The sequence below is a fragment of the Pseudophryne corroboree genome, chromosome 4, assembly GCF_028390025.1.
Source record: "Pseudophryne corroboree isolate aPseCor3 chromosome 4, aPseCor3.hap2, whole genome shotgun sequence".
Lineage (NCBI taxonomy): Eukaryota > Metazoa > Chordata > Amphibia > Anura > Myobatrachidae > Pseudophryne > Pseudophryne corroboree.
The window spans coordinates 640258498-640271086 of NC_086447.1; the positions used below are offsets into that span (position 1 = coordinate 640258498).

At 48.5% G+C, this 12589-nt stretch overlaps 1 protein-coding gene across 1 annotated transcript in view; it reads left to right on the plus strand.

Moving 5' to 3' along the window:
- LOC134910084 (protein unc-93 homolog A-like) overlaps window positions 1-12589 on the plus strand; it is a 175389-nt gene that overhangs the window by 141290 nt on the left and 21510 nt on the right. Inside the window, exons 6-7 of the mRNA XM_063917724.1 lie at window positions 4304-4439; window positions 10434-10565. Coding sequence (XP_063773794.1) covers window positions 4304-4439; window positions 10434-10565 — 268 coding nt within the window. The remainder of the gene's footprint in view (window positions 1-4303; window positions 4440-10433; window positions 10566-12589) is intronic.

Here is a 12589-nt window from a genome sequence, read left to right on the forward strand (position 1 = left end):
ACTCTGGTGGTGGCTCTTGATGCGGAAAAGGCCTTTGATAGGGTAGCCTGGCCCTTCATACAGCAAGCCCTACAGGCTATAGGAATTCATGGTCCATTCTATAATGCCATCACATCGCTCTATTTTAACCCTTCAGCGTCTATCCTGGTTAATGGTCTTTCCTCCCCGCCACTACCTATTAGAAATGGCACCCGACAGGGATGTCCACTTTCCCCCCTACTTTTTGTCCTGGTAATGGAACCGTTGGCGGCGAGAATCCGATTGAACTCCAACATCTCAGGTATCTTGGTAGGCAACCATGAATATAAAATTGCACTATATGCAGATGATGTCATTTTGACCCTGACCGACCCGCACACTTCCCTACAACATCTCTTTGAGGAGATCCAAACATATAGCTCCCTCTCGAACTATAAACTGAATGCCGACAAAACAGAGGTTCTAGATCTACATATTACTCCACAGGATCTAAAGGTCCATACACACTTAACGATATAATGAGCGACGTCGCTCATTTTCCCCCTCCTTGAGCGACGTCGCTCATTTTATCGTTAAGTGTGTATGCCGCCAGCGACGACCGATGCGCTGCCCCGCGGGTCGGCAACGATCGTCACTGTCGGTAGGGCATGCATGAAGGATGTGGACTGTCGTCCACGACCTTCATGCAGGGCTGGCGGGGGCGTGACGTCACTGAGCGATATGAGCTGTCATATCGCTCAGTGCATACAGGCGGCCGCCGACCGGCCGGCCCGGGAGGGGGAAACGTTAGACGATGTCGCTCACAGAGCAACATCGTCTAATGTGTATGGGCCTTTAGTCTTTTACGCTCCTCCCATTCCTTTAAATGGCAAAGTACTAAACTCAAATATTTAGGCATTTACCTAACCAAATCCTGTTCATCGTTATATGCTGCCAATTTTCCACGTTTAATATCTTCACTGAAATCCGATTTCACCGCATGGAATAAATTGTTTATTTCTTGGTTTGGTCGCATCGCGGCAGTCAAAATGAACCTATTGCCGCGGTTATTATACTTATGCAAACCCTGCCTATTCACATTCCCGTTAAGATATTGAAGAATCTTCAGCGAGATATATCTAACTTCATCTGGGCTGGGAAAAAACCCAGAGTCAAAATGCGGCTGCTCCAACAGCACCGCTCAAACGGCGGCCTTGGTGTACCAGACCTTCTTCGCTACTACCGTGCCACGCATTTGGCCTCTTGTGTTCTCTGGCACTCACCCCCGGCACAGAGAACGTGGACTTTTCTTGAGGCGCATTCTCTCCACATGTTCTCACCCTCAACCCTGCTATGGTGCCCATCCCGCTCCCGACCCAACTCTACTCTTCTCTTACCAACAGTGCGCTTTTCCTTGTCGATATGGGATTTTTGTACTCGCTTCTATTGACTCCATTCTCACAACCCTTACTTAACTCCTCTATGGAACAATGTACAATTCCCTCCAGGCAATAATCACTCTGCATTCCACCATTGGACCGCGCACAATATTCTTTTTCTACAGGACGTAGCTCCTCTCTCCTCATTTCCATCTTTTGCGAATCTACAATCCCGCTTTTCACTCCCCCATTCGGTTTTCTATCAGTTTTTGCAAATTAGACATTTCTATGGAACTCTCACTAAACCCACCCATCCTGTCATTGCTACCCCCCTGGAGATATGGTGTCGTGGATCTCATTCGACGAAGGGACTGCTCTCTCGCATTTACCGGGTGTTACTGACACACAATGTCCCCCCTAAGGAGAGTCACGAACTGGCCTGGGAGAAAGAGGTGGGAGAGCCCTTAACTGTTGAGGACTGGGAGGATATTAGACAGGAAATTACCAAAAGCTCTATCTCAGTTCGAATCGCTGAAAATTCATATAAACTGTACTACCGCTGGTATCTGGTTCCTACTAGATTACAAACTATCTATCCCACGTGCTCGGCTGAGTGCTGGAGATTATGTGGGTGCCGGGGGACCCTGCTGCATGTTTGGTGGTCTTGTCCATCGATCCGCCAATATTGGAGACAAATCCATAAATTGGTTTTAGAGGTTACACATATAACCGTCCCTGACTCGCCTCTTTATTCGCTACTTTCCCGTCCCATTCCTGACACCTCACGCCACCAATGAACACTAATTAAGCACATTTTGAATACGGCAAAATGTCAAATTGCGTCTAATTGGAAATCCACGACCCCTCTCACTTTGACCGCTACTGTTAACGCAATTTGGTTCACATATAAGCTAGAGCAAATTACTGCTGCCCTCCGAGACTCCCCAGTATCCTTTACTGAGACATGGACACCTTGGACCCACTTTAATGCTGAACCACCATTGACAACTATTTAATATTTTAATATTTAATATTTAATCTGTACTATATTTATGCCACAAGTTTACTATTATACATGGCTCTGACTGGCCGACCTCTCTCTCTCTCTCTTCCCTTCCCCTGTTCTCTATAATCCCCTCCTTCCATTGTTCTCTCTTCCCTACCCTGTATCCTTCTCCATTTTGTACTTTGTTTCTTTTTTTCCCCTTCTTTACTTTAATTGATATTTGTAACAGTTTATGTAACCTGTTTACATGGAGGCTTGTTTGATATCTGCTAATTGATACATCTATTGAGCGCCCCTCCCTATCATAATATCCCATTATTTTCTTATATGCCTTTTACTGTTTACAACGGTTTACTTGTCTGTTTATATGCTTATATAATCAATAAAACGTTTTCTCAACAAAAAAAAAGAAGACAACAGGATAGCGTACGGTATCTCCAAAATGCAACAGAACTAATGTAATATACTGTAAAAGGAGAGCGTCTAAAATATCCCAAATGCAGCAGCACTGATATACAGTAATATAACAGGAGAGCGTCTGTAGTTTCTAAAGTGCAGCCGCACTAATATAATAAAACAGAGTGTCTGGAGTTCCCAAAATGCTGCAGTACCGATAAAATAGCATAGGAGGGTGTCTATAAGTTTGGAAATTCTGCAGTACCGATATAAAATAACAGGAGAGTGTCAGTAATATGCAAAAGAAGGCAGCACAGATATAATATAACAGGAGAGCATCTGTAACAACCACAATGCGGCAACACTGATAAAATATATCATGGGAGCACCTGTAACTGGAATCTACAGCCATGTCCACAGGCTGTGACACTGGAGTAATGCAGTATCCAGGCTGTATAAGTGTTGTTCAAGCACCATCCAAAATGGCCACATCAGGCCAGCACCATGAGGCTACTAGGATAGCAATAGAGCTCCACAGGGATGCAGCCAGCCACACCTGGGTAAGCAACAAGCCAACAGCAGAGGAGAGTCACTTTCCTGGCGACCACCTCGTCTGATCAGCACCACTACAGCAGCCACAAGCTCCCACCAGTTCCAGCAGACGTCCCAGTGGGGAGTAAAGGAAGATGGCGGCTGTTCATTTAGCGGGAACCCACAGCTGCCGATCACAAGCCTCAGGCAGGCAGCAGCCCGGCCCCACTCATGGAGTAAGCTCTGCACATGGAGCCACAGATAACAGCCGCTGGAGTGCAGAGAGACCAGCCACGACCGAAAGTGCAGGGGCGCACAGAGTGGTTCTCAGCAGCAAGGATGTCCCAGCCGAAGGCCTCACCACTCGTCTCTCACCGGCGGCACAGCAGCAGTAAATTTGCCTCCAGACTCCTTCTACAGGCATCGGGGGACACAGTGAGTATTCCCACAGCAGTACATTGGATACGGTGTAATATCCACCAGGAAACAGAATATTTAACAGAAGAAAGTGAGCGATCTACAGCAATGAGCTGCTACTCCATGCTGTACCAAGCTAAGCCCCCGAGAAAGATGGCTAACTTTTTTATTTAACTAGAACCTGCTTAATTAAATACTGTAGTAAAGAAATCCTATAGAACATAATGAAATTTTAATTTGATTATTAAATAAACATACTTAATATTTATTTTTCACAAAATATAAAAAAACGTATTCAATGTTAGAGCTTCTTTAGTAACGCAATGCTAATAGATGTGGCATTAAAGTGCATATTTCAGATAAAGCTCTTTTCAATGCTAGAGAGAATCCAAGTTTGGGTGTAGGGGAACTGGAACCACATTATTATTATTAGAGGATGTGTATTGAAATACCTAATCAGTTTTGTGCCACATAATGAGTACTTTATTGCTCTAAAGCTATATCTACACTGAGGATAAAACATTATAAAGGACATAAAAATAATTAAATGTATTTTAAAGTGCATGGAAATATTATCTTTGTTTTTAACCAGTAAAATGCAATGTTTGTTTTATAGGCTTATGTTACTTGCACACTGGGTATACAGTTTGTGGGATTTGTCATGATTTGCTTTGGAGCAACTAACTCCATTTGCTCTATGCTTTCTGGAAAACTGTCTCAGTACACTGGACGGATTGCACTCTTTATGCTAGGTAGGACACTAATAACCTATTATATTTGAAAATTGCTTTGCTTATTATATTTATGTGAAACTGTTGTAAAACTGTATGTATTTGGTATTATGATGAGTGTTTCAAGTGTTGGAACTTACTTGCAAGCAAATGGGAACTATCCAATATTTAAATAAGCTACACAGGAAAAAATATTGTCTTTTTGGCTTTTGGAGTTCTGTGTGCCTGAGAGTTCCTATTTCATCATAAAATGCAGTCTGACTATTACAAAGGAAACAAAAATAGGATTTTGGTTACCTACCAGTAAATCCTTTTCTCGTAGTCCATAGAGGATGCTGGGGTCCATATTAGTACCATGGAGTATAGACGGGTCCACCAGGAGCCATTGGTACTTTAAGAGTTTAATAGTGTGGGCTGGCTCCTCCCTCTATACCCCTCCTACCAGACTCAGTCTAGAAACTGTGCCCGAGGAGACAACATACTTCGAGAGAAGGAATTACACAGATAGTGGCGAGATTCATACCAGCTCACACAACAGGCAAATCCGGCCAACGTTCCGGAACAATGCTGTAAAACAAGTAAATAACGCTGAACTTACCTAGGAACCAGGCAGTACTGAACTATAAAACCAAAGCAGGAAAACGCAGCGCTGGGCGGGTGCCCAGCATCCTCTATGGACTACGAGAAAAGGATATACCGGTAGGTAACCAAAATCCTATTTTCTCTTACGTCCTAGAGGATGCTGGGGTCCATATTAGTACCATGGGGATTTACCAAAGCTCCCAGTACGGGAGGGAGAGCGTGGAGGCTCCTGCAATACTGCTTGACCAAACTTGAGGTCATCAGAGGCCAAAGTATCGAACTTGTAAAACTTGGCAAACGTGTTCGACCCGGACCAAGTAGCCGCTCGGCAGAGTTGTACAGCCGAGACACCCCGGGCAGCTGCCCAGGAAGAGCCCACTTTATGAGTAGAGTGGGCCTTTTCAGATCTTGGACACGGCAATCCTGCCATGGAATAAGCATGCTGGATAGTGAACTTGATCCAGCATTAAATCAACTGCTTAGACGCAGGACACCCAATTTTCTTGGGATCATAGAGGACAAACAGAGAGTCACTTTTCCTATGACGAGCCGTCCTCTGCACGTAAATCTTCAAAGTCCTCACAACATCCAAGACCTTTGAAGCAATTGAGGAGTCAGTAGCCACTGGCACCACAATAGGTTGGTTGATATGGAAAGCCGATACAACCTTAGGCAGGAACTGTGGACGAGTCCTAAGTTCCGCCCTGTCTTCATGGAAGATCAGATAGAGGCTTTTACAAGATAAGGCCCCCAATTCCGATACGCGCCGTGCAGAAGCCAAGGCCAACAAAGTGACCGCCTTCCACGTGAAAAACTTGAGATCAGCCTCCTGCAGAGGCTCAAACCAAGCAGATTGCAGGAACTGCAACACCACTTCAAGATCCCAGGGCGCCGTTGGCACCACAAAGGGAGGCTGGATGTGCAGAACCCCTGTCAGAAAGGTCTGAAACTCAGGGAGGACAGCCAATTGTTTTTGGAAGAAGATGGATAAAGCAGAGATCTGGACCTTGATGGAGCCCAATCTCAGTCCCATATACACCCCTGCTTGCAGGAATAGGAGAAAACGTCCAAGTTGAAACTCCACTGCAGGAAAGTCTTGGACTCACACCAAGAAACATATTTTTTCCAAATGTGATGGTAATGTTTAGATGTTACCCCCTTCCTAGCCTGTATCAGGGTAGGAATGACCTCACTCTGGATACCCTTCCGAACTAAGATCTGGCATTCAACCGCCAAGCTGTCAAACGTAGCCATGGTAAGTCTTGATAAGCAAACGGCCCCTGCAGTAGCAGATCCTCCCAAAGAGGTAACGGCCTTGGATCTTCCAGCAGAAGATCCAATAGATCCGCGTACAAAGACTTCCTTGGCCAGTCTGGAGCAATGAGGATTGCCAGAACCTTTGTTCTTCTTATCAGTTGAAGAACACTTGGTATCAGAGGAAGTGGAGGGAACACATACACTGATGTGAACACCCACAGTGTTACCAGTGCGTCCACCGCCACTGCCTGTGGGTCTCTTGACCTGGAACAGTACCTCCGCAGCTTCTTGTTGAGGCAGGAGGCCATCATGTCTATGTGAGGAACCCCCCACCAACCGGTTACCCCCTCGAACACCTCCGGATGGAGGCCCCACTCTCCTGGATGGAGATCGTGTCTGCTGAGGAAGTCTGCTTCCCAGTTGTCTACACCCGGAATGAAGATTGCTGGCATCGCCACTGCGTGCCTTTCTGCCCAGAGGAGGATCTTTGACACCTCTGACATGGCAGCCCTGCTCTTCGTTCCACCTTGTCGGTTTATGTAGGCCACTGTGGTCACGTTGTCCAACTGCACCTGAACAGCTCGATCCTGTAGAAGGTGTGCTGCTTGCACAAGGCCGTTGTACACGGCTCTTAGCTCCCGAATGTTTATCGGGAGAAGGGATTCTTGATCCGACCACCGTCCTTGGAAGGTTTTCCCCTGAGTAACTGCTCCCCAACCTCTTAGACTTGCATCTGTGGTTAGAAGGATCCAGTCCTGAACTCTGAACCTTCAGTGTTCCAGAAGGTGAGGCAGCTGTATCCACCAGAGGAGCGAAATCCTGGCTTTTGGAGACAGAAGGATCCTCTGGTGCATGTGTAGGTGAGATCCCGACCACTGGTCAAGGAGATCCAGCTGAAAGGACCGAGCATGAAACCTTCTGTATTGTAAAGCCTCGTAGGAGGCAACCATCTTCCCCAGAAGGTGGATGCACTGATGAACCGAGACCCAGGTAGGCTTTAAGACATCCCGGACCACTGATTGAATCACCAATGCTTTCTCCACCAGTAGAAACACCCTCTGCACTTCTGTGTCTAGGATCATTCCCAGGAAAGACAGCCTCCTTTTTGGCTCCAGATGAGAATTCGGAAGGTTCAGGATCCAACCGTGCTCTTTGAGCAGATGTGTCGTGAGAGCAATGGATTGCAACAACTTCTCCCTGGACGACGCCTTGATCAGGAGATCGTCCAGATACAGGATTATGTTCATCCCCTGCTTGCGGAGGAGAACCATCATTTCCGCCATCACCTTGGTGAAGATCCTCGGTGCTGTGGAGAGGTCAAACAGCAGCACCTGAAACTGAGAGTGATCGTCCAACAGTGCAAACCTTAGATATGCCTGATGCGGCGACCAAATGGGAATGTGGAGGTACGCATCCTTGATGTGCAGAGACACCAGGAACTCCCCCTCCGTCAGTCCTGAGATTCCATCTTAAATTTGAACTCCCTGAGATAAGGGTTCAAAGACTTTAAGTTCAGAATTGGCCGTACCGAAACACCCGGTTTCGGTACCATGAAAAGGTTCGAATAATAACCTTTGTTCCACTGCTGAGGTGGAACTGGAACAATGACCTCTGACACCACCAATTTTCGGATGGCTTCCAGAAGAATTGTTCTGTCTCCTAGCAGAGCCGGCAAGCCCCACTTGAAGAAACGGTGAGGTGGGGGATTTTGAAACTCCAGTCTGTACCCCCTGGACAAAATATCCAGCACCCAGGGGTCCAGGCCAGATGACACCCAGACATGGCTGAAATTCCGGAGTCTCGCCCCCACCTGACCTTCCTCCAGGCCTAGCTGTCCACCATCATGCGGAGGACTTGGGGGGTATTAGAAGCAGGCTTCTGCATTTGGGAACCTGTGGGAGCAGGTTTCTTTCCTTTGGCACGACCACCTCTGAAGAAGGTGTTCGAAGGTTTGTTCTTTCTAGGCCTCGCGGGCCGAAAGGACTGTGATGTGGCTGGTGTAAAAGGCTTCTTCGTAGCCGGTGCAGCTGAGGGGAGAAAAGGAGACTTACCCATGGTAGCCATGGCAATCCACGCGTTTAGCACCTCCCCAAAGAGAGCCTGACCTGTATAGGGTAGGCCCTCCACACTTTTCCTGGATTCCGCGTCCGCAGACCTTTGGCGCAGCCAGAGACCCCTGCAAGCTGAGACGGACATGGAGGAGATCCCCGCAGCCATGGAACCCAGGTCCTTCATGGAATCTACGAGGAACCCTGCAGAATCCTGAATATTACGTAAAAATAAATCAACATCACCTCTATCCATCGTAGTCGATTCCTCCTGCAGAGTGATTGACCACCTGGCAATAACTTTTGCAATCCAAGCACAGGCTATAGTAGGACGTAATATAGCCCCTGAAGCCATGTAAATGGATTTCAGGGTAGCATCTACCTTGCGATCCGCCGGGTCCTTCAACGCGGTAGATTCTGGGACTGGCAACACCGCCTGTTTGGACAGCCTAGAGACAGAGGCGTCGACTATCGGCGGGGACTCACATTTTTTTTCTATCTTCCTCTGGGAAGGGAAAAGCAACCAAGACCCTCTTAGGGATCTGGAATTTCTTCTCCGGAGTTTCCCAGGCTTTCTCAAAGATAGCATTTCATTCTTTGGATGACGGGAAGGTGAGGGGGGCTTCCTACTGTATGTGATAAAGGCCTCCTCCACCTGCTCAGGAGCTGTGTCAGAAATGTGCAACACATCCCTTACAGCTTCAATCATCAACTGCACCCCCTTAGCAAGTGAAGCTGTCCCCCTTGACACCGTCTGCAGTGTCAGTATCGGTGTCAGTGTCATCCTGCATAAGTTTGGCAAGTGCACGTTTGTGAGAATGTACCGCAGGGGACCCCGCGGAAGCAGTATCAGACCACCATAGAGGATTGCAGGACCTGAGTGGCATGCTCAGTCCTAGCAACCCTATCAGAAATCTGAGAAATAGTCCCCCTCAGAGAGACTAGCCATTCTGGCTCTTTAGCTGGGATCTGCGCTATAACAGTGCAATCCTGACTACATGGTATGCAGTCTTCCTGGGAAGATAAATCCTCTGCAGCATATGAAACAGTGTCCCTAGACATGTTGTCACATACACACCAAACACCCCACAAACACACAGGGTACTGGGTAGACAGAGTTTCCCCCCAAAAAATGGCACAGAGACACAGAGATTGGAGCCAACCCACACACAGCGCTATTAGAGGTATAGGGAGGCCCTAAACCAGCGCTGACTGAGTCCCTTAATAGGTGACACAGTCTTTACACAGCCTCCCCTCCCTTCTACAACCCCCTAGTACCGTACAGATTGCTGACGTTGCTCTGTAGGGACCTGTTCATCCACTGGCAGTGAGCTGCAGGCAGGAAAATGGCTCTGAACGCTGCTAGGTCCGCTCTGAGGAGAAGCTCCGCCCCCTTAATTGCTCTGTCTTCCCGCTCTTAGAAGATTATACTGGCCTGAGGATTTTGTGTTGGCTTGGATCCGCAGACCCCGACAGGCTTGTTTTGGTCAGTGTAGGGTCAGGTGCTGGCTCAGGGCGCCCCTCACAGCACCGCACCGCAGTACAGCTGAGCCATCCAGGAGCGCGGTTAATACCGTGCTCCTACCCTTAAGCCGCCCTCTTCACACTGACCCCCCGCTTGTAAGGGGGGACAGTGACTCACTCGCCACACTTCAACTTGCAAGTGGGTGGCGGCTGGCTGACGGGGTGAGCGTTCCCCTGTGGCTGGGCACGATCTGTCCCCTCTGGAGCTCAATGTCCAGTCAGCAGAGTCAGTGGCTCAGACCCCACAGGGCGGACACTGCTCCCCCCCTCAGTCCCTCGATGCAGGCAGGCTGTTGCCAGCAGCCTCCTATAAAAAAACAAACTCTAAATAAAACTTTTCCAGGAAAGCTCTGTAGAGCTCCCCTAGCTGTGACCGGCTCCTCCGGGCACATTTTCTAAACTGAGTCTGGTAGGAGGGGCATAGAGGGAGGAGCCAGCCCACACTATTAAACTCTTAAAGTGCCAAAGGCTCCTGGTGGACCCATCTATACCTCATGGTACTAATATGGACCCCAACATCCTCTAGGACGTAAGAGAAAACTACATGTTAATATGCTGCATACTATTTCCACTTATATTTTAACCATTCTTATCCTCTTAACAGCTGCTGCTACAAGTGTTTCCTGTATAATCGCCCTATTGCTTTGGAGTCCTAATCCAAACCAGTTTGCAGTATTCTTCATATTTCCTGCATTGTGGAGCATGTCAGATGCTATCTGTCAGACTCTTCTGAATGGTTAGTTCCTTGAAATAATTATAACTTGGTAAAGTGATTACTTTTTTTTTTTAACTTAACTCCTCGTGTACTGTATGTAGCTTAGTATTAACCAGTACCAATGGTTGCCTTCAGTGCTAGATTAAAGTACTCATGGCACTGGAGCTGAAATTTATGAAGGGCCTAATGTGTGCCGCCACAAGGGGTGTGGCCAGCATGGTGAGGTTGTGGCTATTGGTATTGGGGTGTGACCAGTGCATTATATGTTTGTGCGTATTCAAATATATATATATATATATATAAAATATCAAAGGAAGAAAGCAGCACTTGGAGTCTCCAAATAAAGTGCATGAAATAGCAAAGATGCTTTTTATTTCAATGTTTCAGGGTTTCCCCCTTCATCCTGATGAAGGGGGAAACCCTGAAACGTTGAAGTAAAAAGCATCTTTGCTATTTTATGCACTTTATTTGGAGACTCCCAGTGCCACTTTCTTCCTCTGATATTGTATCTAGGGGGGCAGTCCCCTGTAAGAGGGCACCGGGGCACCTACTATATATATATATATATATATATATATATATATATGGGTGGTCTTCTGTATACCGGCGGTCGGGCTCCCGGCGCTCAGTATACCGGCGCCGGGAGCCCGACCGCCGGCATACCGACACTTATTTTCCCTCGTGGGGGTCCACGACCCCCATAGAGGGAGAATAAAATAGTGTGGCGTTCGTAGCGCGCCACCGTGCCCGTAGCGTGGTGAGCGCAGCGAGCCCGCAAGGGGCTCATTTGCGCTCGCCACACTGTCGGTCAGCCGGCGGTCGGGCTCCCGGCGCCGGTATGCTGGGCGCCGGGAGCCCGACCGCCGGCCAGCCGTAGTGAACCCATATATATATATATACACACACACACACACACACACACACACACACACACACACACACACACACGTTGGAAACAGAAAAATCTCAGCTCTTAAATTATTGTATTACAAAAATTATTTTATTAAGAGGGGAGGAAAAAGAGGAAAGAAGAGTGGAAGATGGGAGGAAGACAAGAGGTAGAACAGGGTCTAGATGGGAGGAAGACGAGAGAGAAAGGGAGAAGAATAGGGGCTAGATGAGAGGAAGACGGGAGAGAGACAGGGAGAAGAATAGGGGCTAGATGGGAGGAGGAAGAGAGAGAGACAGGGAGAAGAATAGGGGCTAGATGGGAGGAAGATGGGAGGGAAACGGGGATGAACATTAGGAGATGGGAGGGAGACGGGATGATGCAGGAAGAACGGAGGGAGACAGGTGGAAGAGCAGGAGAAGATGGGAGGCACTCGGGGAATGGAAAGAAGAACGGGCTAGATGGGAGGAAGATGGGAGGGAGATATGGAGAAGAACAATGAAAGATCGGAGGAAGACAAGGGGAGGAACAGTCTGGTGGGGGGGGGGATCAGCCAGGTGATGGGGGAGGAGGGGGATCAGCCTGGTGGGGGGGATAGCCTGGTGACAGGGAGAGGAGGGGGGATTAGTCTGGTGAGGTGGGTTTGTTTGGTGGCAGAGGGAGGAGGGGGATTAGTTTGGTGGTGGGGGAGTTAGCCTTTTGACAGAGGGAAATATCAGATTAACCTCGTGACAGGGGGAGGGGGGGGGATTAGCCTGGTGTGGGGGTGCGTTGTAGCCTGGTGACAGGAGGAGGAGTGGGAGATTAGGCTGCTGGGGGGGTTTAGCCTGGTGACAGGGGGAGGAGGGGGGATTAATCTGGTGACAGGGGGAGGAGGGGGATTAGCCTGGTGACAGGGGGAGGAGGGGGTAGCCAGGTGACAGGAGAAGGAGAGGGAGATTAGACTGCTGGGGGGGAAGAGCCTGGTGATAGGGGGAGGGGGGGGTTAGCCTGGTGTTGGGAGGGGGGTTAGGAGATTAGGCTGCTGGGGGGGGGGGTTTAGCCTGGTGACAGGGGGAGGAGGGGGGATTAATATGGTGACAGGGGGAGGAGGGGGATTAGCCTGGTGACAGGGGGATTAGCCTGGTAAGGGGGGGGGGGGGGGTAGCCTGGTGAC